Here is a 25,979-nt window from a genome sequence, read left to right as displayed (position 1 = left end):
GAATTTGCCCATTTCTTCCAGGTTGTCCAATTTGTTGGCATATAATTTTTCATAGTATTCCCTGATAATTGTTTGTATCTCTGAGGGATTGGTTGTAATCATTCCATTTTCATTCATGATTTTATCTATTTGGGTCATCTCCCTTTTCTTTTTGAGAAGCCTGGCTAGAGGTTTGTCAATTTTGTTTATTTTTTCAAAAAACCAACTCTTGGTTTCGTTGATCTGCTCTACAGTTTTTTTAGATTCTATATTGTTTATTTCTGCTCTGATCTTTATTATTTCTCTTCCTCTGCTGGGTTTAGGCTGCCTTTGCTGTTCTGCTTCTATTTCCTTTAGGTGTGCTGTTAGATTTTGTATTTGGGATTTTTCTTGTTTCTTGAGATAGGCCTGGATTGCAATGTATTTTCCTCTCAGGACTGCCTTCGCTGCGTCCCAAAGCGTTTGGATTGTTGTATTTTCATTTTCGTTTGTTTCCATATATTTTTTAATTTCTTCTCTAATTGCCTGGTTGACCCACTCATTCTTTAGTAGGGTGTTCTTTAACCTCCATGCTTTTGGAGGTTTTCCAGACTTTTTCCTGTGGTTGATTTCAAGCTTCATAGCATTGTGGTCTGAAAGTATGCATGGTATAATTTCAATTCTTGTAAACTTATGAAGGGCTGTTTTGTGACCCAGTATATGATCTACCTTGGAGAATGTTCCATGTGCACTCGAGAAGAAAGTATATTCTGTTTCTTTGGGATGCAGAGTTCTAAATATATCTGTCAAGTCCATCTGATCCAATGTGTCATTCAGGGCCCTTGTTTCTTTATTGACCGTGTGTCTAGATGATCTATCCATTTCTGTAAGTGGGGTGTTAAAGTCCCCTGCAATGACCACATTCTTATCAATAAGGTTGCTTATGTTTGTGAGTAATTGTTTTATATATTTGGGGGCTCCGGTATTCGGCACATAGACATTTATAATTGTTACCTCTTCCTGATGGATAGACCCTGTAATTATTATATAATGCCCTTCTTCATCTCTTATTACAGCCTTTAATTTAAAGTCTAGTTTGTCTGATATAAGTATGGCTACTCCAGCTTTCTTTTGGCTTCCAGTAGCATGATACATAGTTCTCCATCCCCTCACTCTCAATCTAAAGGTGTCCTCAGATCTAAAATGAGTCTCTTGTAGACAGCAAATAGATGGGTCTTGTTTTTTTATCCATTCTGATACCCTATGTCTTTTGGTTGGCGCATTTAATCCATTTACATTCAGTGTTATATAGAAAGATACGGGTTTAGAGTCATTGTGATGTCTGTATGTTTTATGCTTGTAGCGATGTCTCTGGTAAAATATGTGATTTTTCTTTTTTTAAAGATTTTTAAGTAACTTCTACACCCAACGTGGGGATCGAACTTACATCTCCGAGATCAAGAGTCGCACACTCCACCGACTGAGCCAGCCGGATGCCCCGAAATGTGTGATTAAAAAAAAAGAAATCCCCAAATATCTAACTTATCTGGGGATTTATCCAAGTCAAAGGATTTCAGAACTTGAGGACTGGGAAGCTTCTAGGGAATTCGAGAGATCAGACAAATGGGAAAGGCTGTTCTTAGAAGACCCGCAAGAGAAAATGCTACCGTGTCTTTAAAAAAAAGTTGAGAAAATCATAAGGTTCAGAAGATTCAAAAACTTGTAGTTTAAGTGTATTTCCCCAAGCTTTGCGAAGGCAAACACAAGCTGAAAGTTCCTGTTCACTCTGTCTTTCCTTAGGCGTCTCTGGTCCCCCCCCCCCTTTTTTTAAAAAATATTTATTTTTGAGAGAGAGAGAGCACGAGTGGGGAAGGTTTAGAGAGAGTGTGGGGCAGAGGATCTGTTAGCACAAAGCCTGATGAGGGGCTTGAACTCACGAACCATGAGAGCCAACGTTGGAGGCTCAATCGACTGAGCCAAGCAGGCGCCCCTTTCCTGGTCCCTTTTTAAGTTACGGGGCTGCTGGACAGAGTGAGTGGATGCTTCAGGAAACAGCTCATGAAGGACATTGTTCTGGGTCTTTTGCTGAGTAAGGAGGCAACAATAGGAAACTAAAGAGGTGAGTATTCATGATTTTTACAGTGATTTTAATGGACCTTCTTCATACCATGAAGCAGTTTTAAAAAGTAGCTATTCACTGACAGGATGCCAAACGTGGGCAATTTTTCTCACCTTCTGAGGCTGCATTTGTTAATCCTACCAAGGAATTTCCCCACACTGAATGCGGCCTCACTGTTTAGAAATAATTAACGTGTTTTTATTTCAGTCGTAGAAAACATAATTTATTAATTGGCTGCTCCTTTATGTGTTCCATTTTAAGAGGCACAATAAATCGAGAAATTAGCATAAGAAGGTATTGAAAAAATGCCAAGATTGGCTAAACTGTGAAGAAAGGCAAGATGATTCTAGGTGAAGGATGAGTAAATGTACTGCATAGTGGGGATTCGTGACAAATGTTCAGACAGCTGTTTTTATGGGCGGTGAGCTGCAGCCTTCGAATTCTCATTTTAGAGACGGAGAGGCATTATCAATGCTTTTAATAATTCCAGGATTCTATTCACGTATCGAAACAAGAGACAGAGGAAGCCCAGGTCTCTCTTTACTTTTTAGAGTTCTAGGGCCTTGAAAATGCCTTGGCAGCCAAGGTGGAAAGAAAAGAGAGCAGAAGATATGCTGATGTCCACAAATGAAGCACGATGGGGAAGTACAGTCAGATCGGAGAACCATCACCCCCCCCACCTCGGCAACGAATACTCCGTGCAGCCGGTAAACATCCTGAGCTTTAACTGAAGCTCCCAGAAAGAGTAATTCGCCACATCCCCGGGTATTAACTGGATGCAGTAACTTCGCATTCTTAGTGGGGAAGGGAGGAAGGCTGCCAGGACGGGGGTGGGGAGGCCGCTCTCTGAAAGCCCTCCTTCTGGGGGTAATGGTGTGGGGGCCATGCTAGTGTCCTGGCCTGTTTTCAGGATCTTTGAGTCTCCTTCCTTGTGCCACAGTTTCTGACTTTTTGTTCCTACGTGTGCCACCGTGTTCTTTTGGCTGTTACCGGCCAAAAGCCCGCCCTCACTGTCCTTCACTGGCTTCCCAGCCTTCCTCCGCGATGGATATCCAAACTCTCTGCCTGGCATATCCGCCTCTCACCCCGGATCACCGGCCTTCCGGCCTGTATCCTTATGGACACTGAACACACGCAGTTCTTGGATCCACCGTCCTCTCCGGACCTCCGGGACATTTCACCGCGTGTGTCCCCAGTCTGAAACACTCCCTCTGAACCTACTGCATGGGAAACTCCTACACAGCCGTCGCACCCCTCTGTGCACCCCGCTCTCCTCCCCGACCGACGTGGGAGCCATCTCTTCCCCCTCTGCTCCCGCCGCACTTCGCACAGGCTGACGGTGAGATAACCCCACGCGGCGGGTGCTCTGTCTCTGTGCTAGAACGGAAGCCACCTGCAGGAAGGGGTGCCCTGCTCCTCTTAGAGTCCCACAGGCGGTATACTGTCAGTCACTCCTAAATATCGAGGAAAGAAGGAGGAAAGCGGGGAAAAAAGGACGGAGAGAAGAAACACTCAAGCAGGCTTGCTGAGAGACTGGAGACAAATGTAACTGCAGATGAGTAAAAAGCCCGAACAGGGACACTTGAGTCTTAACTTGTAAGCAACAGCAGAAGCCTGATTTCCAGACGGCTTATGCTCCGCCCAGGGACAGAACAGACTTGCTGCAAATCACAGCCCTTGTTGGGGGCGTGAGTCCCCACTCCGTGGACGCCCCACGGTGGCTACCGGAGTAGTCTCCTCTTACAAGACCAACCGGGTCTCGCCCTCCCAGCTGGGCAGTGGAGGCTTTAGCGAATGTTCGTCCAGCGGCTTGGACAGACGTTATCATCAAAATGTGCTAACTTACCCAGTACCAAAACCAATCTAAAAACACATTTTTTTCCTGATTTATTTCTGTAGTTCAATTATCCAAAGGGCTTGAGAGAGTGGATAAAGGTCATAGTTCAAGCCCTCTAAAACGAGGAACAAACAAATGGAAGTGCTCTTTCAGGAAAAAAAGGGGGACTTTCTAGATCAATTGACTGTCTTCCCTTTCCCTGTGCCTCTGCACCCAGGGGCAGTACCCACACTGCCTCATCAGGAGGGCCTTGCTGCAGGAGTAGGAGGCCCGGATTGCCTGGTCCTGACTCTCCAAGGTCACTCAGTTAGTGAGTGCCACAAGTTCCTTCTCTGTGTAAAAAGAAAGTATTGAACCAGACGCCTACTATTTCTTCCAGCCGTTCAAATTTAATTGACGCTTTCCGAAACACCTCGTAGCCTCTGTATGGGTGCGAGCAAAAACCCTGCTCTCTCCTTTCCACCTTTGAGGCTCTGCAGCTTGCCATCAACAACACGGAGGAAGAGCCCAATCTGACTCTCACATCAGCAGGCTTCGGGGAGAGGATGCGGAGAAATGCGTGTGCTCAATCCGCCATACTGAAAAGGAGCCCAACGGCCACTTTTCATAGTGGGGGCGTACGTCTGTGGAACCACACTTGGCAGGGCATCGCTGAATCCACAGAGCTGCACTGTATATTCTCCTGGAGCTCACCCATGGCACCAAGTCCCCACTTTCACACGTCCGAGGAGGCAGTGTCACTGTAGGTAGCTGTCTATGACTAGGAAACAGTGACCCTAATAGTTCCAACATTCACTACTGAGTTTGCCTCCTCTGGAAGTCTGTGTGGCAGAGCCGCAGGAGTCCAAAGTTTTATGAAGTGAAGCATGTCATGTTGTCATATTTTAGGGTCTTTGGGCAGGGACCGTAGACCAGAAGTGTCCAGCTTCAAGTTCACTGTTGAGCCCAGCGAATAGGTTAGGGGGAAAATGCAGTTTTCAGGCAGAAGAAACCAAAGTTATTTTTGAATGGCAGCATATGTCCTCCATCTGTACACAAAGGAAGATGATTGAAGGGATGAGAACACTCCATATCCCCACTCCTGACCTCTGGGACATCCTTCCCGTGGTCGCTGCAGGGAAGCCACAGGTCTTGGACCCTCTGCTGCCACGCCCCCTGCAGAGTGAGGGCTTTCCACTTGTCCAGGAGCCCTAAAGCTGCTGTGGCCCGCAGGCGACCTGTTTTCCAGCTCAGGGCACGGAAGTGTGGGTGACTCTCCTGAACCGTAATGAGTAGGGAAAAAATGGCCAGGGAAGCCTCGTCCGGTCTCTGCCCCACATTGTTCCAGTATTTGTTTCACTGTGAGCAAGAGATTCCAAGTGTCGCCTCACTCAGAAAGGGACAAGAGTTCCTACGTGGCAAATCTTCAAAGAGGCATCACCTCCACTTGGGAGAGAACTAGGGGAGACACAGGGTCCAGGATGACTTCTACTTTGTCCGGGGACGGGGGAAGGAGGGGTGGTCTGGCACGTGACTCTGTGCGGTGCCACTCAGGTGGGCCCTGTTGCCTTCTTAATCTGCCTGAGGGCCCCCCCAGTGCACCTCCTCCACACATACGCTCCCCCCGCCACGCCTCTACACTCAGCCCCTGCACACCATCAGCACGAGCAGTGTCCACAACAGCAGCTGCGAGCTGGCGTGACCACATGAGTGGAGACGAATGGCAGTGACTCGCCCCCAAAGTGTGGACAAAGGTCAGCCTGCGTCTCAGGAAGGAGAGCCCAGGCTAGGGAGAGGGGCTATGCCAAGGACAACACAAGAGAGAAGAGCACCCCCCACCCAACATGGTGCCCACAGAAACCACACAGAAAGCACTAGAGACAGAAATGGGGGAGGAAGCAGAGAATACAACAAATTGGAGCAGGAAGACTTGAAAAGCTGCCAAGAAGATTATGTAAGAAGTTCAGAGACCCTGACTAGCAGATGATGGGAACCGAGGAGGCTATAATTCCTGGAACTTTTCGTATAGACTATGTCCTGAGAACATTCAATAACAGTAATGATAGCCATTATTAAGTGTCTACCAACTTCCAACCTATACTTAGATTGTCTTACTGAACCCCCAAAGCAGCTTTTGCTAGATACAGTGTTCTCATTTTATAAAAGAGAAAACAAAGACGAAGATAGGGAAACTGGCCAATGTGAGATGGTGAGTAAGCAGCGGAACCGAGGACCATCAGACTCGAGAGCACGTGTTCTTTCCACCGTACAAGCTGTCCTGTTACCCACCACCCAGATTTGATCTCTCAGGCCAATGCCACTGATGTTACAAGTACAAGCTTAAGGACTAGGACCAAACTCTTCCAATATCTAATTCTGTACACTCTCTATAATATCCTACTGCCTTAAGTAAGATGTTGGTTCAACAAACGGTACTGGGAAAATGGGGCCTCCATATGCAAAAAATGAACCCTGTACAAAAATTAACTCAAAATGGATCGAAGACCTAAATGCAAAACCGAAAAACTATAAAATAGCTAATAGAAAACATAGGAGAAAGATCTTCTCTTAGATTTGGCAGAGATTTCTTAGATATGGCATCAAAAGACTGATGCATAAAAAAATACTAAAAAGTGGACTACATTAAAATTTAAAACTTCTGCTGTTCAGAAGACTGTCAAGAGAATGAAAAGCCAAAAACACAGATAGAAAAAATAATTTACGAAGCACATATCTGATTTAAAAAAACCAAAAACAATCTTGTGTACAAAATAAAGAATTCCAGACTTTAGGAAGATGACAGAGTAGGAGGATCCTAAACTCACGGGTCCTTAGATACAACTAGATTACACCCACATCGGTGTAACCGAGAACACGACCCAAAGACTGGCAGGAAAGACTCTCCACAATTAAATGTAGAGAAAAGGCCAGGAAAAGGGTAGGAAGGGCAGAGACGTGGTTGGGAGCAAAACAGACCCACTAGACTTCACGAGAGGAAGGGACCCGTAGTCGCAGAGAGGGAGGAGGAGCAGACCCCCACACAAGGCACCCAGGCACAGGGGACCTCCCGTGCGGGAGATGAATCCCCAAAACATTAGGCTTTGAAAACCAGAGGGGCCTCACTTCTTACAATCAGTGGGGATTAACACCTGGAACTTTAAAAGCAGGGGGGCGTGGCTCTGGGAGAGCTGGGAGGGCAACAGAAAACTGAATCCCTGCCTTTAAGAGATAGCACAAGGAACAGCCAGCGTAGAAGCAGCAGTTTGGAAAACGCCTGGGGGATACAGGATGGACATTTATTTACTAACCTCAGAGCTTGTGCTGGAGGGGCAGGGATCTTTGGAGACTTCTCCAAGAAAAGAGCTGGTGGGTGCCATTTCCCTCCCCTGCCCACCTGTCTAGATACACAGACACTCGCAGAAGCCAACGCAGCACCAACACTGTCCATCCATCTAGCTTGCTAACAGCACACCCTGCCCCTGCGTGTTTCTGTGGATCTGCCCCTCCAGCCCAGCGGGGCTGAACAGGAGTCATCCCTGGATGCTGGAAGTGCCCCCCTGCCGCGGGCCAGCACGGACATTGCTGACACGGCACACCAGCATTCTCTGGAGGTCCTCCCCCTCCAATACACCCCTGTGGAGCTCATCCAAAGCAGTACCACAAGTGTGGCAGTGTGCAAGCAGCTCCAACAGGGGTCAGCGCCACTCAAAGTGAGTCCTGCCCAGGGGAGCGGGGACGATAACCACACACCAGTCCCCTTGCCATCCCAAAAGTGGGCTGGGAGCAGACATCTGGTCTGACTGTAGGTCCCGCCCATCAACCCAAGCTTCTCAGGGGAAACACAAGGAAAGCCCCCTGCAGTTTGGTGCTACTGCATCTCTGGTAAACATCTGGTCTGACTCGACTCAAGCCCGAGGCGGCCCCATACTGACCCACTCATAACACAGGGACGAAACCCTCCCACAACAGCGAAGAGAGTCATTGCAGAAAACCGGGCTGAAGGCAAACGAGGCTCAGCCACAATAGGGCACATGCATCACACAGGAGACACCCCTGAAAAGTCAGGGTCTGGTGAACGGGGGACGCTGCACTGCAAGGCACTGCGGGACCTCTTCTTCATCAGGCCACTATTTTCAAGAGCAGGAGATGTAGCTGACTAATACACAGAAACAGACACAGAGAGTTAGACAAAATGAGGGGACAAAGGAATATGTCCCAAGTGAAGGAACAGGACAAAAATCGCATCAAGAGATTTAAACAAAACAAAGATGAGTGATGTATCTGATAGAGAATTTAAAGTAATGGTCATAAAGATACTCACTGGACTTGAGAAAAGAGTGGAGGATCTCGGTGAGGCCTTCGACAAACAGACAAAACATAAAAAAGAACCAATGAGAGATGAAGAACTCAATAAATGAAATAAAAAAATACACTGGGGGAATACACAGTAGATGAGAGGAAGCAGAAGAATGGATCAGTGACCTGCAGGACACAGTAATGGAAGTAATCAAGCTGAACAGGAGAGAGAAAAAATGATAAAAAATGAAAATAGACGAAGGAAACTCAGTGACACCATTAAGCATAGTAAGAGTCGCATTAGAAGGATCCCAGAATAAGAAGAGGGAGAAAAGGGGTCAGAAAATTTTTCTGAAAAAGTAATAACTGAAAACTTCCCAAATCTGGGCAAGGGAACAGAAATCCGGATCCAGGAGGCACAGAGAGCCCCCAACAAAATCAACACAAGGAGGACCATACCAAGACACTTAGAAATTAAAATGGTCAAAAGTGGTGACAAAGAGAGGATTTTGAAGAGAGGGGCGCCTGGGTGGCTCAGTCGGTTGAGCATCCAACTTCGGCTCAGGTCATGATCTCACGGTTTGTGGGTTCCAGCCCCGCGTCGGGCTCTGTGCTGACAGCTCAGAGCCTGGAGCCTGCTTCAGATTCTGTGTCTCCCTCTCTCTCTGACCCTCCCCTGTTCATGCTCTGTCTCTCTCTGTCTCAAAAATAAATAAAAAACATTAAAAAAAAAATTAAAAAAAAATAGAAAGAGAAAACAGTTATATACCAAGGAAACCACAGAACACCTATCAGCTGATTTTTCAGTAAAAATTTTCCAAGCCAGAAGGGAGTAGCATGATACATTCAAAGTACAGAAAGAAAAAAACCTGAAGCCAAGAATATTCTATTCAGCAAGGCTATCATTCAGAATAGAAGGAGAGATAAGGAATTTCCTAGACAAAAAAAAAGTTAAAGGACTTCATCACCACTAAACCAGCCCTACAAGAAACGTTAAAGGGGACTCTGAGTGGAAAAACCAGAAGCAAGAGTAAGAAAAGCAGAAAGCACAGGGGGCGCCTGGGTGGCTCAGTCGGTTAAGTGGCCGACTTTGGCTCAGGTCATGATCTCGCGGTCCGTGAGTTCGAGCCCCACGTCAGGCTCTGTGCTGACAGCTCAGAGCCTGGAGCCTGTTTCTTTTTTTTTTTTTTTTTTTTTTTTTTAATTTTTTTCAACGTTTTTTATTTATTTTTGGGATAGAGAGAGACAGAGCATGAACGGGGGAGGGGCAGAGAGAGAGGGAGACACAGAATCAGAAACAGGCTCCAGGCTCCGAGCCATCAGCCCAGAGCCCGACGCGGGGCTCGAACTCACGGACTGCGAGATCGTGACCTGGCTGACGTCGGACGCTTAACCGACTGCGCCACCCAGGCGCCCCTGGAGCCTGTTTCAGATTCTATGTCTCCCTCTCTCTGACCCTCCCCCGTTCATGCTCTGTCTCTCTCTGTCTCAAAAATAAATAAACGTTAAAAAAAAAAAAAAAAGAAAGCACAAAAGCAGTAAAATGAAGCGTATCTATAAAAATTAGTCAAGGGATTCAGAAAATAAAAGGATGTAAAGTATGATACCTAAAATGTCGGGCAAGGGAAAGAGAAGTAAAGAATGGGTTCAAACTTAAGTGACCATCAACTTAATACAGACTGCTATGGGGCTCCCTGGGTGGCCCAGTCAGTTAGCTGCCAGCTCTTGATTTCGGCTCAGGTCGTGATCTCACGGCTCGTGGGTTTGAGCCCCACATCGGGCTCTGTGCTGACAGTGTGGAGTCTGCTTGGGATTCTCTCTGTCTCCCTCTCTCTCTGCCCCTCCCCGGCTTGTGCTCTGTCTCTCTCTCTCTCTCTTAAAACAAATAAATAAACATAAAAAATATAGACTGCTATATACATGAGATGTTATATACAAACCTAATGGTAACTACAAATCAAAAACTGATAACAGATATGCAAAAAATAAACAGAAAGAAATCTAAGAATATCACTAAAGAAAGTCAGCAAACTGAGAGAAGAAAGGAACAGAGGAGAAATACAAAACAACCATAAAACAAATAAAAGAATGGCAATAAGTAAATACCTGTCAATAATTACCTTGAATGTAAATGAACTCAATGCTCCAATCAAAGGAAACAGGGTGACAGAATGGATAAAAAAGCAAGACCCATCTATATGCTGCCTGCAAGAGACACATTTCAGACCTAAAGACAGATGCAGACTGAAAGTGAAGGAATGCATTTACCATGCAAATTGAAGTGAAAAGAAACCTAGGGTAGCAATACTTATACTGGACAAAATAGACTTTAAAACAAAGACTGTAACATGAGACAAAGAAGGACACTACATAAACATAAAGAGAATAACCGAACAAGAAGATTTAACAATTATAAATATTTATGCACCCAACATGGAGGAACCCAAATACATAAAGCAACTAATAACAAACAGGAAGGAAGTAATAGATAATTATACAATAACAATGGGGGACTTGAACACCCCACTTGGATAGATCATCCAAACAGAAAATCAACAAGGAAATAGTGGCTTTGAATCACACACTGGACCACATGGATTTAATAGATATATTCAGAACATTCCATCCTAAAACAGCAGAAACACGTTGTTTTCAAGGGTACACAGAACATTCTCCACAATGGATCACATGTTAGGCCACAAAGCAAGCCTCAACAAATTCAAAAAGACTGAAGTCACACCATGCATCTTTTCCAACCACAATGCTATGAAATTAGAAATCAACCACAAGAAAAAATCTGTAAAGAGCACAAATACATGGGGCTTAAATAACATGCTATTAACCAACAAATGGGCAACCAAGAAATCGAAGAAGAAATAAAAAATTACATGGATACAAATGAAAATGAAAACATGATAGCTGAAAACCTCTGGGATGCAGCAAAAGCTGTTGAGGGAGGGAAGTTTATAGCAATACAGGCCTACCTCAAGAAGCAAGAAAAAGCTCAAACACACAACCTAACCTGGTACCTAAAGAAGCCACAAAAAGAACAAACCAAACCTCAAACCAGTAAAAGGAAGGGAATAATAAAGACTAGAACAGAAATGAATAAAATAGAAAAATAGAAACTAAAAAAGGAACAAAACAAATAAATGAAATCAGGAGCTGGTTTTTTTGAAAAGGTAAATAAAATTGATAAACCTCTAGGTAGACTCATGAGAGAGAGAGAGAGAGAGAGAGAGAGAGAGAGAGAGAGAGAGAACTCAAACAAAATCAGAAAGGAGAGAAAAAATATAAAAATGACATCACAGAAATTCAAAGCATTAGAAGAGAATTATTATGAAAACTTATATGCCAACAAATTGGACAACCTAGAAGAAATGGATAAATTCCTAGAAACATACAACCTCCCAAAACTGAATTAGGAAAAATAGAAAATTTGAACAGACTGATTACCAGCAATGAAACGTAATCAGTAAATAAAATACTCTGAACAAACAAAAGTCCAGGACCAGACAGCTTCATGTGTGAATTCTACCAAACATTTAAAGATGAATTAATACCAATTTTTCTCAAACTACTCCAAAAATTAGAAGGGGAAGGAAAGCTTCGAAATTCATTCTATGAGGCCATCACTTGCCTGATACCAAAACCAGATAAGAGACACTACAAAAAAAGAGAACTATGGGCTAGTATCTCTCACGAACATAGATGTAAAAATCCTTAACAGAACACTAGCAAACCAAATCCAACAATACATTAAAAAACTCATTCACCACAATCAAGTGGGATTCATTCCTGGGATGCAAGTGTGGTTCAATGTTTGCAAATCAATCAATGTGATACAACACATTAACAAGAGAAAGGATAAAAACTATATGATCATGGACAACAGATGCAGCAGAAGCATTTGAGAAAGTACAACATCCATTCATGACCAAAACCCTCAATAAAGTAAGTTAAGAGGGAACGTACCTCAACATAATAAAAACCATATATGAAAAACACACAGCTAACATCATACTCAATGGTGAAAAACCGAGGAACAAGACAAGGATGTCCAATCTTGCCACTTTATGCAATAGTACTGGAAGTCCTAGTCACAGCAATCAGACAAGAAAAAGAAATAAAAGGCATCAAGCGTGATAAGGAAGAGGTAAAATTTTCACTACTTGCAGATGACATGATAGTATATATAGAAAACCCCGAAGACTCCACCAAACAACTACTAGAACTGATAAATGAATCCAGTAAGATTAGAGGATACAAAATCAATATACAGAAATCTGTTGCATTTCTATATACTAATCATGAAGTAGCAAAAAAAGAAATTAAGAAAACAATCTCATTTATAATTGCACCAAAAGTTTATGCTTAGCAATAAACTTAACCAAAGAGGTGAAAGACCTTTACTCTGAAAGTTACAAGACACTGATGAAAGGAACTGAAGGTGACACAAACAAATGAAAAGCTATACCATGCTCATGGATTGGTAGAACAAATATTGTTAAAATGTGTATACTACCCAAAGCAATCTACAGCTTTAATGCAATCCCTATCAAAATACCAACAGCACTTTTCTGATATCACTACACTCTATTGGAATGATCACAACAGAAGAAAAACTGACAAAACAATCAAGTGATGGCAAGCATGTAGAGTAACTGAAATGCTGCCTCACTGCCTGTGGGAATTCAAAATGATACAGCTACATTGGAAAACAGTCTGGCAGTTTCTTATAAAGTTAAACATACACTGACCATGCAAGCCAACAAGCGTACTCCTGGGTATTTACACAGATGAAACGCAAGCTTATGTTCCCCCAATAACCTGTGCGTGAATATTTACAGTGGCTCTACTGATAACCACCAACAACTGGAAAAGAACCGAAAGTCCTTCAACTGATGAATGGATAACCTGTGGAGTAGCCACATAATAGAATACTATTTGGCAATAAAAAGGTATTAAGTACTGAGATTCCATAGTCATACGTTGTGTGTAAAATAACATAGCTAAATAGCAAATGCATCATGCTAAGTGAAGGAAGACAGAATCAAATGGCTTTTAGGATCGATTTATGTGATGTTCTGAGAAAGGTAAAGCTACAGTGACAGGAAGCAGATCAGAGGTTAGCAGGGCTGGAATTGGGGGCAGGGGTGGGCTAGAAAGCGGTATGAGGGAATGCAGTGGGGGTGGGGCTGTTTCACATCTTAGTGGTGGTGGCTGCAGACGAAATGCATTTGTCAAAACGCACAGCACTGTATGCTAAAAAGAGTGAATTCTACGGAATGAAAATACCTGAATTTTAAAAAGATAGGAAAAGTATACTTGTTATTCATAAAATTCTAGAGACAGTGAGGAGAGGTTAGGAATACAGCCTCTGCAGCTGACAGCTTCCACTTCATCTGCAAAAATGGGAAGAGGAGTGACCACCACCCTCATAAAGTCACGGGGACGAAGTGAGAGGAGGCAGCACCCAGCACGTGGGCAGTGCCCCCAAAGCTCCAGCAGGCATCGTAATGTAGAACATTCTCTGAGAAAGGTCACTCCTACAGCACTTCTTGAACACCGTGTGCCGCGTGTGGGGTGGGGACCACGCCCGGCGCACACGAACACACGCCGTGTGTCATAACAGCTGCTGTCCCTTCAGTCTGTTCCCCGAGTCAGAGCTTTTGTGGACCAAAAGCCAGAAGAAGAAAAGCATTTCTGCGCAAGAACTGGGAAGGTCGTGAGACAGAATTACGTCACCACAACCTGTGGAGCCACCCTCTCCTTACCCCGGGGTGGACTGTGGACAAACCGGAGCCACCTGCAAGGGCTCGGGGGCACAGCTGCCGGCTCTCCGGGGAGAAGGCAGAGCTGAGGTGCTACGTCCTGTCATGCGGCTGGCGGCATATTCCGAGGAGACACAATAGCTCCATTGTTCGGTTCCCGGGCCAACTTCAGAGCCTGTGGTACCCAGCCCAGAAGCCTCTCCCTTATTTCAGGGCAGCATCGCAGATGGGATTATGTGGTCATGAAGTCAATAAGCTCCTTTCCTACCTGAACATTAGTGACAGCCAGCACGGTGCTCACTCCGGGGAGAGCCTTTCTCCTGTGGTTTGCAGAAGGAGACGGTGCTGCGCCCTGGCCACTTAAAATCTGTCTCTGTCTCTGTCTCTGCCTCTCTCTCTCTCTCTCTCTCTCTCTCTCTCACACACACACACACACACACACACACACACACACACACACAGTTCTTCAATCTCCTGCCAAATCTTCCTAATCTTCCTAAAGATAATGGAACTCCGTTACAATGCAAACATGAGAGACACAGGAACACTTCTGCTTAGGCTGTTAAAACCTGTGATAGAAAACAAGTCGGAGCCGGTGGAGTTCACGGTCGCACCACGAGGCATTTCTGCTTACAACTAATTTAGCAAAACAGAGCAAGGCAGCAGAAAAAAATCTTGGTTTAACTGATGACCTTTTAGTAAACGCTCATATTCGAAATAGACTCAAGTTACCATAGAGTTTGTCTTGGGCAGAGAACTCTCATTTCCTTTGACTATGGCTTTAATTCCAACATTCCCTTTATTGCTTCTTCAGCCGGGCTCCTGCCCGGTTATCACAGCTTGGTCACGCTCTCGCTGGGGTGCAGTGCCTACGGAAGGTGCTCTGGGGAGGACGTCGGGCCACTTCGGGCTTCATGATGCACACGTGTTGCAGAGGGCCTCAGAAGGGACCAAAGAAGGGAAATTCCATGCTACAGGACAGGATCTTCAAAGAGGGGCTGAAATGTTTACCCAGGACAGTAATTGACAGCGCTTTATGTCTACAGAAGAAAAGAAGAGGAATTGGGCTTAGCACTGGAGCATCAAGGGATGAGAAGCTTACTGGGGCTTCTCCCCTCCACAGAGCCATTTATTAAACTATTTTCAGAGGGCATATGTTTTCAGCACGACTACTCACGTCTCTGTCCTCAGAAGGCCCTGTGATACGAGATCTAGATCCCTTCTCACAGACAGGCTGGTGTTGGGTAAAAGGCTCACACACACTTGGGAGCCCTCAGGAGAATGAGATCGTTGTTTATCCTCACGGTTTCCCTTGCCTCCAAAGACCTGAATTCGTACCTATGTACTTGGAAAGCAAACTGCAGACGTCCAGTCAACATGCTATAAGGTCAGACTTTGGGGTGCTCCCCTTTAGCCCAAATCCTAGTAAGAGTGGGTAAAATAGAAAAAGAGAAATCAAAAATAGCTTTACTAATTCAAAGACAAGAGAAACTCTCCTTGGACCCAAAACAGAACAGAAAGGCAAAGGAATAAACCAAGCGGGAACTAGGGCCTCGGGTCTGGGAGCCAGTAGTAGCTGTGGTTGAAAGGGACGAGAAATGCTTCATGTGAGAAGGGTGAGTAGAAGGGCGCCTGGGTGGCTCAGTCAGTTAAGAGTCTGACTCTTGATTCTGGCTCAGGTCATGGTCTCACAGTTCGTGAGTTCGAGCCCTGCATCAGGCTCTGCCCTGGCAGCGCGTGGAGCATGCCTGGGATTCCTTCTCCCCCTCTCTCTGCTCTTCCCTTGCTCGCACTTGCTCTTTCTCCAAATAAATAAAAAATTAAAACAAAAAAGTAAAGGGGAATAGAGTCAGCTTTAAGGCTTAAAGCCAGGGGATGAGGTAAGGCTCCCTTGTAAAAAGAGGTTGAAGACACAGGGCTGATGACCTGGTCCCTTAAGCTAAATATGTTCCGGAAGCGCTGGGCCTGCACAGATCAGAAGACACAGACAGTCCTTCTGTCACCCATCACCTAAGTAACCAGATCTATAGTAGCCTCGATATCACTGTGGTGATTACATACCCCCTGTCCGGGGTAGGCAAGGGCAAGGTTAGCAGACAGAGGGGCTGAGCACAGAAGGAGAGAAAGGAACAAAACCAAAATACTTTCCCCTAAAAACAAGCCTGCAGTATAAAATTCCAAGCCACTTCGTGAAATGCAACGCTAAGGAAGGTAACTGACCAAAGTCAACAACCAGAACATGATTTCAATCCAGTGAATAGGCTACAGCACTGACTGACTGAGACTCTTTGGGTGCGACTGAGATGTTCAAATACAGAAGTAACAGAGGAGTACTCAGTGGAGGTGAATAGGAAACTATGAAGCAGAAACAGGTGGAAAGATATAAAACATAAACTGGGAGATATGGGGAAAAAAGCAAATATGAAATCCTAAGAATAAAAAAAAAAATAGTCATTAAACCAACTGAATAGCAAACAACATCCCTAGGGTGTGATTTAAGGGAGCTTCAGTTTAAAAACACGGAGTAAATCCCAGAAGCCAAAAGGGGGTTATCTCGGGAGTAGGATGTGGGCAGGAGCAAGGAAGGAAAGTGTACTAGTGTTCTGAACTGGGTTCTAGTACTCTGGCTTTTCAAACTATATGCATGTATCACTTTAATACAAATTACAATAACGAACTGAAAAGACTGTAAGAAATACCATTAACGGAGGATCGTCTAAGGATGCACAATCCTTGCTTTCCTCTGTACAGCCTAAATTTTATTCTTGGGATGAAGCAAACCATCAGAGAGAGAGGACACAAGAGCGTATGAGTTTTAACCCTTCTTGTTACTTCTTTTATTACGTTACAACGTGAAATGTCTATCAGCCACATTGGAGAATATTATAAAAATCAGCTATTTAAATAACTGTGGCAGTCTGACAGAAAGCTGATCACTGAATCTTGTGGGACCCTTTGGAGTGGCTCTGGCCTCAGGGCCAGGAAAAATTGCTTCGGCAGAGCAACAGGTGTGTGTCTGACCTCGCAGCCACTGTAACTTCTGAAACTACTCATTCAGATTTGGCTGCTGGGAAATTTAATTTGTGATTTATTTCCAGTCACTTTACAGGATCATATGGATTGCTTTTTGGACACTGACTTGCTTTCCTCTTATTTCCTGTCACTCTTATTTCACAAATCAATATAAGATTGACAGCTGTTAGAGCCTACATACACGTCTACCTATATTTATATACTTACATTTATATATAAACAGATGTGTGTGGATATGTGCCTGAAAGCCAGGTTGCAGGCTTCTGAGAGGTGAAAGGATGTGATCAGATAGAATGAGTTGGGGAAAGAAGAGAAAGGAAGGGAAAAAGGGCAGGTTGGGCTGTGGGGTCATCACTTTGGAGGACACTGAATGCTAAGAGTCTGACATTTACCCTGAACATTAGAGACAGTGGTAAATGCTTTGAAAATTCTGAGCAAAGCAATGACATGGAAACAGCAGTAGCTCAGAAAACTTGCTGTGCTACAGGGTCGAGGCTGGGTGAACGAGGACATTGAGGGCCAGATGACGAGTTAAGGGCTATTTTGATCATGAAGGAGTGAGGCACGGATGTTGTTAGTAAGCTGACAGACACTGTATTTTAGGAGAAGGATTGGATGTAACAGGCTTTAGGAAAGAAAAGGTGACATGGCCAGTAAATGTAGCTTTTTCTTGCAACAAAGCGCGTGACATCCAAGGAAGCAAGCTCTGTACGACCCACAAACTTATGGAAACAATCAATTCCATTTGGTCTATTCTGCTTCCACTGCCGAGCATTCTGACCTGGGCAAGCCACAGGAGAAGCCAAATCATTCCAAAACCTCTCTTAGAAGGTACGTTTTATTCCTTCCAGAAATTAGGCTGCTGCTGATTATAAATGACAGCTAACTCCGCACATGCAAATTACACCCGCTATTAAAGGCCTCCTGCCTTCCTGAAACATGATACCATGTGAGCCCAGCACCTCGCAGATGGAGACCCCGTAATAAATACTTCTCGACACAGAAACCTGTCGAGATGAATTTCTTCGGCTCCAAGAAAAGCAGAAAAATAATCTCGAACACTTTGAATCTAGGAATTGAAGTAAATTGAATTTTGACCGAAGTAGTTTTGAATTTATAATCTCTGGGGAATGCACTAAGCTGGATTTACCTGTGCATTATTTTTTCAAAGCAAATCAGCAATACAGAGATTTCAGGAAGGACGTTTACATTACAAACAGAACAAAATTCTCAGATAAATAGAAGCCTGAAATATAACTGATGAGCTAATTGAAATCAAGTTTATATTCTCACATGAATACACACCCCACTCATTTCTACGGGGAAATATTTCAGAGAAACATGGTACAACAGAGGAGGAAGGGGCTTTATGACCACCTAGTTTAGTTCTCTCGTGTTACACACGGAGAGAACTTGTTTATCTTTCTCTGACTTATTTCCGTTAGCATCGTGCCCCTGCGGTCCATCCACGTTATTGCAAATGGCAAGATTCCCTTGTTTTCAATGGCTGAATAATATTTCACCACACACACACACACACACACACACACACACACACACACACACCACATTTTCTTTATCCATTCATCTGTCAGTGGACATTTAAGGTCATTCCCTGTCGTGGCTATTGTAAATAATGTCGCAAATGAGGGTGCAAATAACTTTTCAAGTTAGTGTTTTCATTTCCTTTAAATACCCAGCAGTGGAATTGCTGGATCATGTGGTTTTTCTATTTTTTTAAGGTTATTTATTTATTATGAGAGAAAGAGAGAGGGGTAAAGAGAGACAGAGAGAGAGAGAGAGAGAGAGAGAGAGAGCGCGCACACGTCTGTGTCTGAGAGCAGGAGGGGCAGAGACAGAGCACCCCAAGCAGGCTCCTGCCCAGCATGGAGCCTGATGCGGGGCTTGACCTCACGACCCTCAGATCATGACCTGAGCCAAAATCAAGACTTGGACGCTTAACCAACTGAGCCACCCAGGCACCCCCTATTTTTAATTTTTTGAGGAACATCCATACTGTTGTCCACAGAGGCCGCACCAGTTTGTATTCCCACCAACACTGCCCATGGCTTCACTTTTCTACAACCTCATCCACACTTGTTATTCCACGTCTTTTTGATTCTAGCCACTCTAACAGGTGTGAAGAGACACTGATGGCTAGGAGGTACATGAAAAGACGCTCAACATAGTGATCATTAGAAAAATGCAAATCAAAACCACAGTGAGATAGAAGTCCCTTGGCTACAGATGACAGGATAAATCAGAGAGCTTGAATGGCTTTCCCAAGGCCACCCGGGGTGTCAGATACAGAATGGAATAGAGCCCAGCAGAACAAGCAAGTATGTTTTCCATTTTACCACTTGGCCTATCTCTAGCCCATCTGTGATGGTTAATGTTGTGTGTCCATTTGACTGGGCTACAGGGTGCCCAGATATTTCATTAAACATTATTCTGGGTATGTGTGAGAGGCTGCTTTTGGATGAGATTAACATTTGAATCAGTAGACTGCCCTCCCCAGTGTGTTAGTTGTTATCATTGTTACCCAATCAGTTGAAGGCCTGACTAAAACAGAGACTAACCCTACCGCAAGAGGGAAGTCTTCCTGCTCAACTGCCTTTGGGCCAGGACACTGTTTTTGCCCTGCCTTTGGACTCGAATGGAAGTCTGGCTCTTCCTGGGTCAGACCGGAACTTCCCTGTTAGCTCTCCTGGGTCTCCCACTCACCAACTGCAGGTCTTGGGACTTCCAAGCCTCCACAATCACATGAACCAAATCCTTTTCATAAATACCCCCCATCCCAGCTACTTTTCAGACACACACCCTGTTGGCGCTCTTTCTCTGGAGATTCCTAATATAGTATTAGACAAACTTTTAGCTCAAAGAAAACAGTCTCGATGAATATGGCGGATACCGTGGCTAGGCTACCCAAAAGCCATTCCCAACCTTCCTCTCCTGTCTTCCTCTAATTTAAAGGCTGAAAACCTAAAATGTAGTTTCCTCACCTCTTTCACAGTAAAGGTGATCATACGACACAGTTCTGAACAATAACATGCAGGTGGAAATCCCCAGGAGCCTTTTCCTTTGTTCTCTGCCTTCTTTTTCGGGTCCAGAGGCTGGACACACTGACTCAGCGTTGAGGGTGCCAGTCACCCTGGGGCCATGAGGACAACTGACACGTGTAGGGATGGGTACGGAGGAAGGTAGAAGGGTTCTGGGTCTGTGATGAGGCCTGTGAGCGGCTGCTCTGGTCTTAGACTGCTTCTCCAGAAGTCTGGAGACAAATGTACCATACCAACCAAAGCCAGTTTTAGTTGGGTTATCTGTTATTTGCAGCTCAACCTTTCCCTAATATACTATTCTAGCCAGGTTTCAAGCAGAACAAAAACCAAAAGGGAACATGACCCCAATTCTGGAAATAAATAAATAAATAAATAAATAAGTACTTAATCAAATTCTTTGTAGGTCTACACAACACAGATGGCATGGGAGAGGCACTAAGTCCGAGACTTCCCATCCAAGGGTGCTGGTGGGAAGGAAGCTCGCTTCCCGCTACTCCTGATTAGGGTCTGGTCTGGGGAGAAATCCCAAGGGATCCTCTAGAACTCCAGCATGCTTGGTTGTGGCAAAAGGCTAACACCGAGGTAGAATGAATCTTGGGGAGCTATGAGCAGGGGTTCCAACTTTTCCCATGTAGCTCATTTATTTCTAAAAGTTCTTTCTAATGAAAAACTAATCATGTTCATGGATTCCTGCATCATTAGAATGAGCTCAGGTCCTCTCTCCATCAATGCTGCCACCAGAGACCACACATGGCTGCGGCAGTGGAAGGAACGCTAGATTTAGTCAAACGATCTGGGTTTGAGACTGGGTTCTGCCACGTCTTGCTTCGTCCTTTCCCACAGGCAGATCTGTGAACGTTCTGAGTTCCACTTCCTAATTTACAATTAGTGAGTTAAACGACACTGGGATTACAAAAGAATTCCAGCAAATGCAGAATACTCTACCAAAGTAAGATTTAATCAGGTCACTCGACTGTGTGCAAACTCAAAGCAGATAGGTCTGATGTGAGGGAAGTACAGGAGAAAAGCTCATTCTTTATCTTTATGGCATTTTTTTGGCCCTTCTTCCTTTCTCAGAGAGACAAAGGTGCTGGATAAGTGATCTCTGTCTGACGAAGTGCTACAGCAAAAAGCCTTACAGAACAAACCCGAGGAAATAAAACACAGGCTACAACTTGGTATGCTTATTACCAAGAAGTAGCGGTTACCAGTCGTAAGGTCACCTGACCCTCTCGTTGTGTGCTCTAACAGCACCCTGGCCTCAGTGTCCTAATGACCCATTTAATGCCTCTCTGCCCTCTAGAACCTGAGCTCTCTAGATCCTTACCTGGCAGTAAACTTCTCACTGCTTCGTGGGGGATAAAAGTTCAAGAGGCTAAAATACATGCAGCACGATGCATCTTTTTAGTTTCCCCCTCCGCGCTGAGAGTCCTTCTGGATTCACGCAATAAAAGCAGAGTTCTCTGAAAGACCACAGGAGTCTTTCCGGGGAGATGTCCCGAGCTGGTTCCACACACATACCTTGTCTTGGGTTTGGCATCGAATACAGTCACATTCAAAACAGTACTGGTCCCTCAGCTGCTTCCGGCGCTCCTCGCTGGTCATCAGCATGTCCAGGTAGCAGATGGTGAGCTGGGGGGGCCAGAGAGAAGAGGGTCACGTGGCTGTGGTGCTCATTTTCTTTAACAAATGGTTATTGTTACTGATTATTTAAGCAACACTTTTTTTTTTTTTTTTTTTAATGTTTACTTATTCCTGAGAGAGAGAAAGAGACATAGCATGACCGGGGAGGGGAAGACAGAGAGGGAGACACAGAACCCCAAGCAGGATCCAGGCTCCAAGTTCTCAGTACACAGCCCGATGTGGGGCTCGAACCCACAAACTGCGAGATCGTGACCTGAGCCAAAGTTGAACTCTCAACTGACTGAGCCATCCACGTGCCCTGCCCTTCAGCAACACACGTCTTTATTACACACCAAAAAGTGCAAGAGGAAAGACACTACTAACAATCTCGCTACGCAAATAATCACATGTAAAATTTTAACGCCATTACCTTCCAGCATCCGTTGTGTGGTGAGCGCACGTATATTATACATTTATTATAAAGAACTGGACTCATGACCTCTCTACGCTTTTACACCTCACTTTTTATTCACCAAATAAGAGACTACCGAGAGCTGTTGTGTTTGGTAGTACTAAGGCTGGGCAGTAAAATCGATCACCGCCAGCGATGGGAGAAGGTGGATCAATCCTGGCCCCCAAGCGGGTGGCGGACTGATGCACCCAGGCGCTCTTAAATCCTGACCAGTCCTGCAGCTGCCTCATGGAACGAAACGTCAACCAAATTTGGTGCCTCTGAAGTTGGAGACTCTTTTCTTACTTGTGATGAGACAGGGAAAAAAAGAAACCACTCCCAAGTAGGGAGAATTAATGTCAGCATGTGATCTTGGGGGGAGGCTCTCAAACTGACTTCCTTGGACACTTTCGAACACAGTAATTACACCATCTAGGATGAGGTTTCTCTGTAGCCCTCAGGTTCCCCTTATAGTCACAGGTCTTCAGGCAACATCACGATGTCCACACATGCCTCACTCGAGGCATCTATGTGCTCAAAGTCTAATTCAAAATAAACAAAACGGAACCCCTGAGTCCCCTGGCCTGTTCCACCCGGGCTGGAGCCGTCCCAGTCCCCGCTGACAGGAATGCATCTTTTGTGCCCTTCAAGCAGAAACCCAAAGTCACCCTTGACCTCTCTCTCCCTCTCACACCCTCACCTGATCCGCCAGGAAATTCTGTGGGCTCAATCTTAAAAACAAAACCAGGAATCCACCACTTTCTACCTTTCCCAATGTGACCACCCGGGTCTGAGTCGCCCTCCTCTCTGGCCCGTAAAACGCAAGTCTCTGCCAGTCTCCCTGCTCCCCCCACAGACCCCGATGCCCCCTGCGCTCCACCCTCCAGGGCTCCCCGTGTCCCCTGCACTCAGCCCTCCAGGCGTGATTCTCAGTGATTCTCTTCAAACAGAAGACAGATAGGCTCTTCCCTGTGCTCAAAACACTCCAACGGCCCCCGCTCTTGCTTACAGGCCAAGTCCTGATGAGGGATTCCTACAGCATAGCTCAGCCTGTGCTTCTGTGCTAAAGTCAGGAAACAATCGCAAGCTAACATTCAGAAACTTCTACAGGAACCTGGTGAGAGAAACTTTACGGGACTCTAATAATAAAACATTAGGCTTTTATTTCCTATGATTTTAAAATTTCATTTTTCTAGTAATTTTTGTCATTAAGTTCTACAAAAACATTAGTCTGCAATGGATAAGAACTAGTAACAACCACCACCAGCCCCACTCCCTCTCTGAACTCCTTCCCCCGTCAGCCCTCGCTCCTCCTGTCCCCATGCACTCACAAGTGCCAGACCGACACAGGATGTGTCCCGGGGCGCTGCCCCCAGAACCCTCTATGGGGCCTCCCTCACCGAGGTCTAACCTGGACCCTCCCTTGCTTAAAAGAACACTCTGACTCCGGCCCCACCCGGGGTCCCTCATTCCCTCACCCTTTTCTAGTTTTTCCTTTTCAGTGTCATATGTCAGCTTGTGACATGTTGTGTAAAATACTTCTTTATTTGCTTTTACATGTAGAAAGTAATCATGGGGGCAGGTGCGGCAGGCAGGAGTGGAAGAAGGCAGGACCGTCCGCTGAAGGAGGTAACTAAAGCTCCCAAGAGCCAAAAAAAAAAATCCCACGTGCTTTTTCTTAGACTCAATAGAAAGCATCTCACATCTACCAAGCCAGATCTTACATGCTGGAAAGTACGGTAGGGCTCTTGACAGAAAACATAGCTTTGGGTGGGCCTCAGTCTGCCAGCCCTTGTCCCACCCGCCGTGGCCATCACCAGGGTGACAGAAGCCAGGGCCAGGTCTGGCCGGCTGGCTCTCTCTCTAGATCCTCTCGACGGTGTTACCGAGGATCCGCTATGTGCTAGGCACTCCCAGAGAGAGGCAGCGTGAGACTGTGGAAATCAGCAAAGGTCTGGGATCCATCTGGGATTTGCACCCACAGCCCTTGACTCAAGCCTGACACTCTTTTTCCAACACAGCCGCTTCTCATACTTCAGTGGCCCCAAGGGGAGGTTCGCTTCTTGGGGGGCTGTGCCAGCATCAACCCTAAAACGCGTAGGTCTGCGCTCGGCAGTGTCCTGTGACCACTGGGCTCCTTTAGCCAGGACCACGGCCACTTTTTCATTCCCTGAATCCTTTTCCTTGCTTTGTGATGTGCACCCAGGGCTGCCTGGGAGATGCAAATGGCCATGATATCAGGCGAGTTCTTCCTGTTTACAGACAACACTGTGTTCCAAATCCCAAGTAACCCATTTCCGACCACAGTTTTGAAACCGCCCGTTAGTAAGTCTGGGGCAGTACACGTATCCATCGGGTCTTAACAGGCTCTGAGGGTCCCGGGTTCCTTAAATGAGGGGATGGTAAAACGAACTGAACTCCGTGCTCCCTCTTGGGTTAACCCTGGGGCTCGAAGTCTCCATCTGCCCCGACGGCTCTCAGTCATCGGCCCCCCCCCAGCAGATCAGATCAACTCGCAGTAGTTCCTGGGAGACTACCACGTGCCCAGTGGGAAGCCAGTGAATCCAGGGCCGGAGAAATAACCTCGACTAACCCAAGACTAAACTGCGAGGGCCAAAACTCTGAGTGATCGCGCCAGGAGGCAAACGGGCAACAGGAGACTACTTACTTCATTGAACCCCAACGAACAGACTCGGACAGCCTCCCGCACTACGCCGTAACTGCCTGCGACCGCTACCGCTATCGGGACACTGGCTTTCCAACGGGCCTCCCTGCTGCCCGCCGTCCACCTCTCGTCTTCCAGACCGCTCTGAAAGAGCTTCCTCAAACTCACATCTGATCACGTCTCTACACGAAGACTGGCGACGGCCTCTCGCTGCCGGCGGGGATAAGGCACACAAGGGCTTCTCCGCTGCTCTTCGGTCTGCCTTTCTGCCTCAGTATCTCTCCGCACACCCTCCTGTCTTCAGGCACGCACACCACTAGGCCTCTGGAACAAGGCACACGGTGCCAGCGGGCGCTGCGCCTCCCTGCCCTGGCTAGCCAGTGCCTTCCCCACACTACCCACTTTTTCAGAGCATTCTCATCCCGCAAGCTTGGCTCCAAAACACTTCTCCAGGGAAGACTGCCCCGTTCCCCGCCTCTGTGCCTCCTCTGTGCCCTCTATGTCACCAAATACACTGTGTGAAAACTGAAGGTCTCAATGGCAAAACATTGTTATTCCTATTTTGGGGGAGAAAACACAGATTACTAGCTGGTAATGACAGTTAAATCATTTTATCAGCCAAAGATAAAAACCTTTATTGAAGACTGACTGATTCACTGCTCTCAATGAAGAATCTGCTCACTAAATGTTGGGCTCATTTAGCAGGAACGTATTTGTGAAACTCTGCCATTGATCAGTGGATGCCTTAATGGCACAGAACAAAATCGCATTAAAATATTAATGCCACTGACCATTGCTCTGCCATTTGAGAGCAGTTTTTATGGGAAAGGCAGTAAATCACCCCAACATTAGAGTAATAACATGAAAGATATTTGCTGGATATTGGACATGCTGCTTACTTGAAAATTTCAAGGCAAAATGAACGCTTTTTCCATGAAGCCCATCTTTTCATTATGTACAACAGAGCGGGTAAAAAGATCAAATTAAAATTAGACTTCGCTTCCATTTCTGGAATTACACTGTCACAATTATAAATTTTTCTGCTAATACGGGCTCTGAACTGAAAGATGGCAAATCTCACTTCTTTTTTAAAATCAAACCTGAGTGTTATTCTTTCTCTTCTCATTGTCACACCCTTGTACTCAGCCATTATCAAATCCTGCCAGTTTTAGCTTCCAGCATTAT

The 25,979-nt window shown here is 45.5% G+C and overlaps 1 protein-coding gene across 1 annotated transcript in view; it reads right to left on the bottom strand.

The window, feature by feature from the left end:
• The window catches only part of SMYD3 (SET and MYND domain containing 3), a 647,391-nt gene that overhangs the window by 123,767 nt on the left and 497,645 nt on the right, over window positions 1-25,979 (bottom strand). The window contains exon 8 of the mRNA XM_049635131.1: window positions 21,577-21,687. Within this exon, the coding sequence (XP_049491088.1) occupies window positions 21,577-21,687 (111 nt within the window). The remainder of the gene's footprint in view (window positions 1-21,576; window positions 21,688-25,979) is intronic.

The sequence above is a fragment of the Panthera uncia genome, chromosome F1 (assembly GCF_023721935.1).
Source record: "Panthera uncia isolate 11264 chromosome F1, Puncia_PCG_1.0, whole genome shotgun sequence".
Taxonomy (NCBI): domain Eukaryota; kingdom Metazoa; phylum Chordata; class Mammalia; order Carnivora; family Felidae; genus Panthera; species Panthera uncia.
The sequence above is the reverse complement of the archived record's forward strand: the minus strand, read 5'-3'. Positions and strand labels throughout refer to the sequence as shown.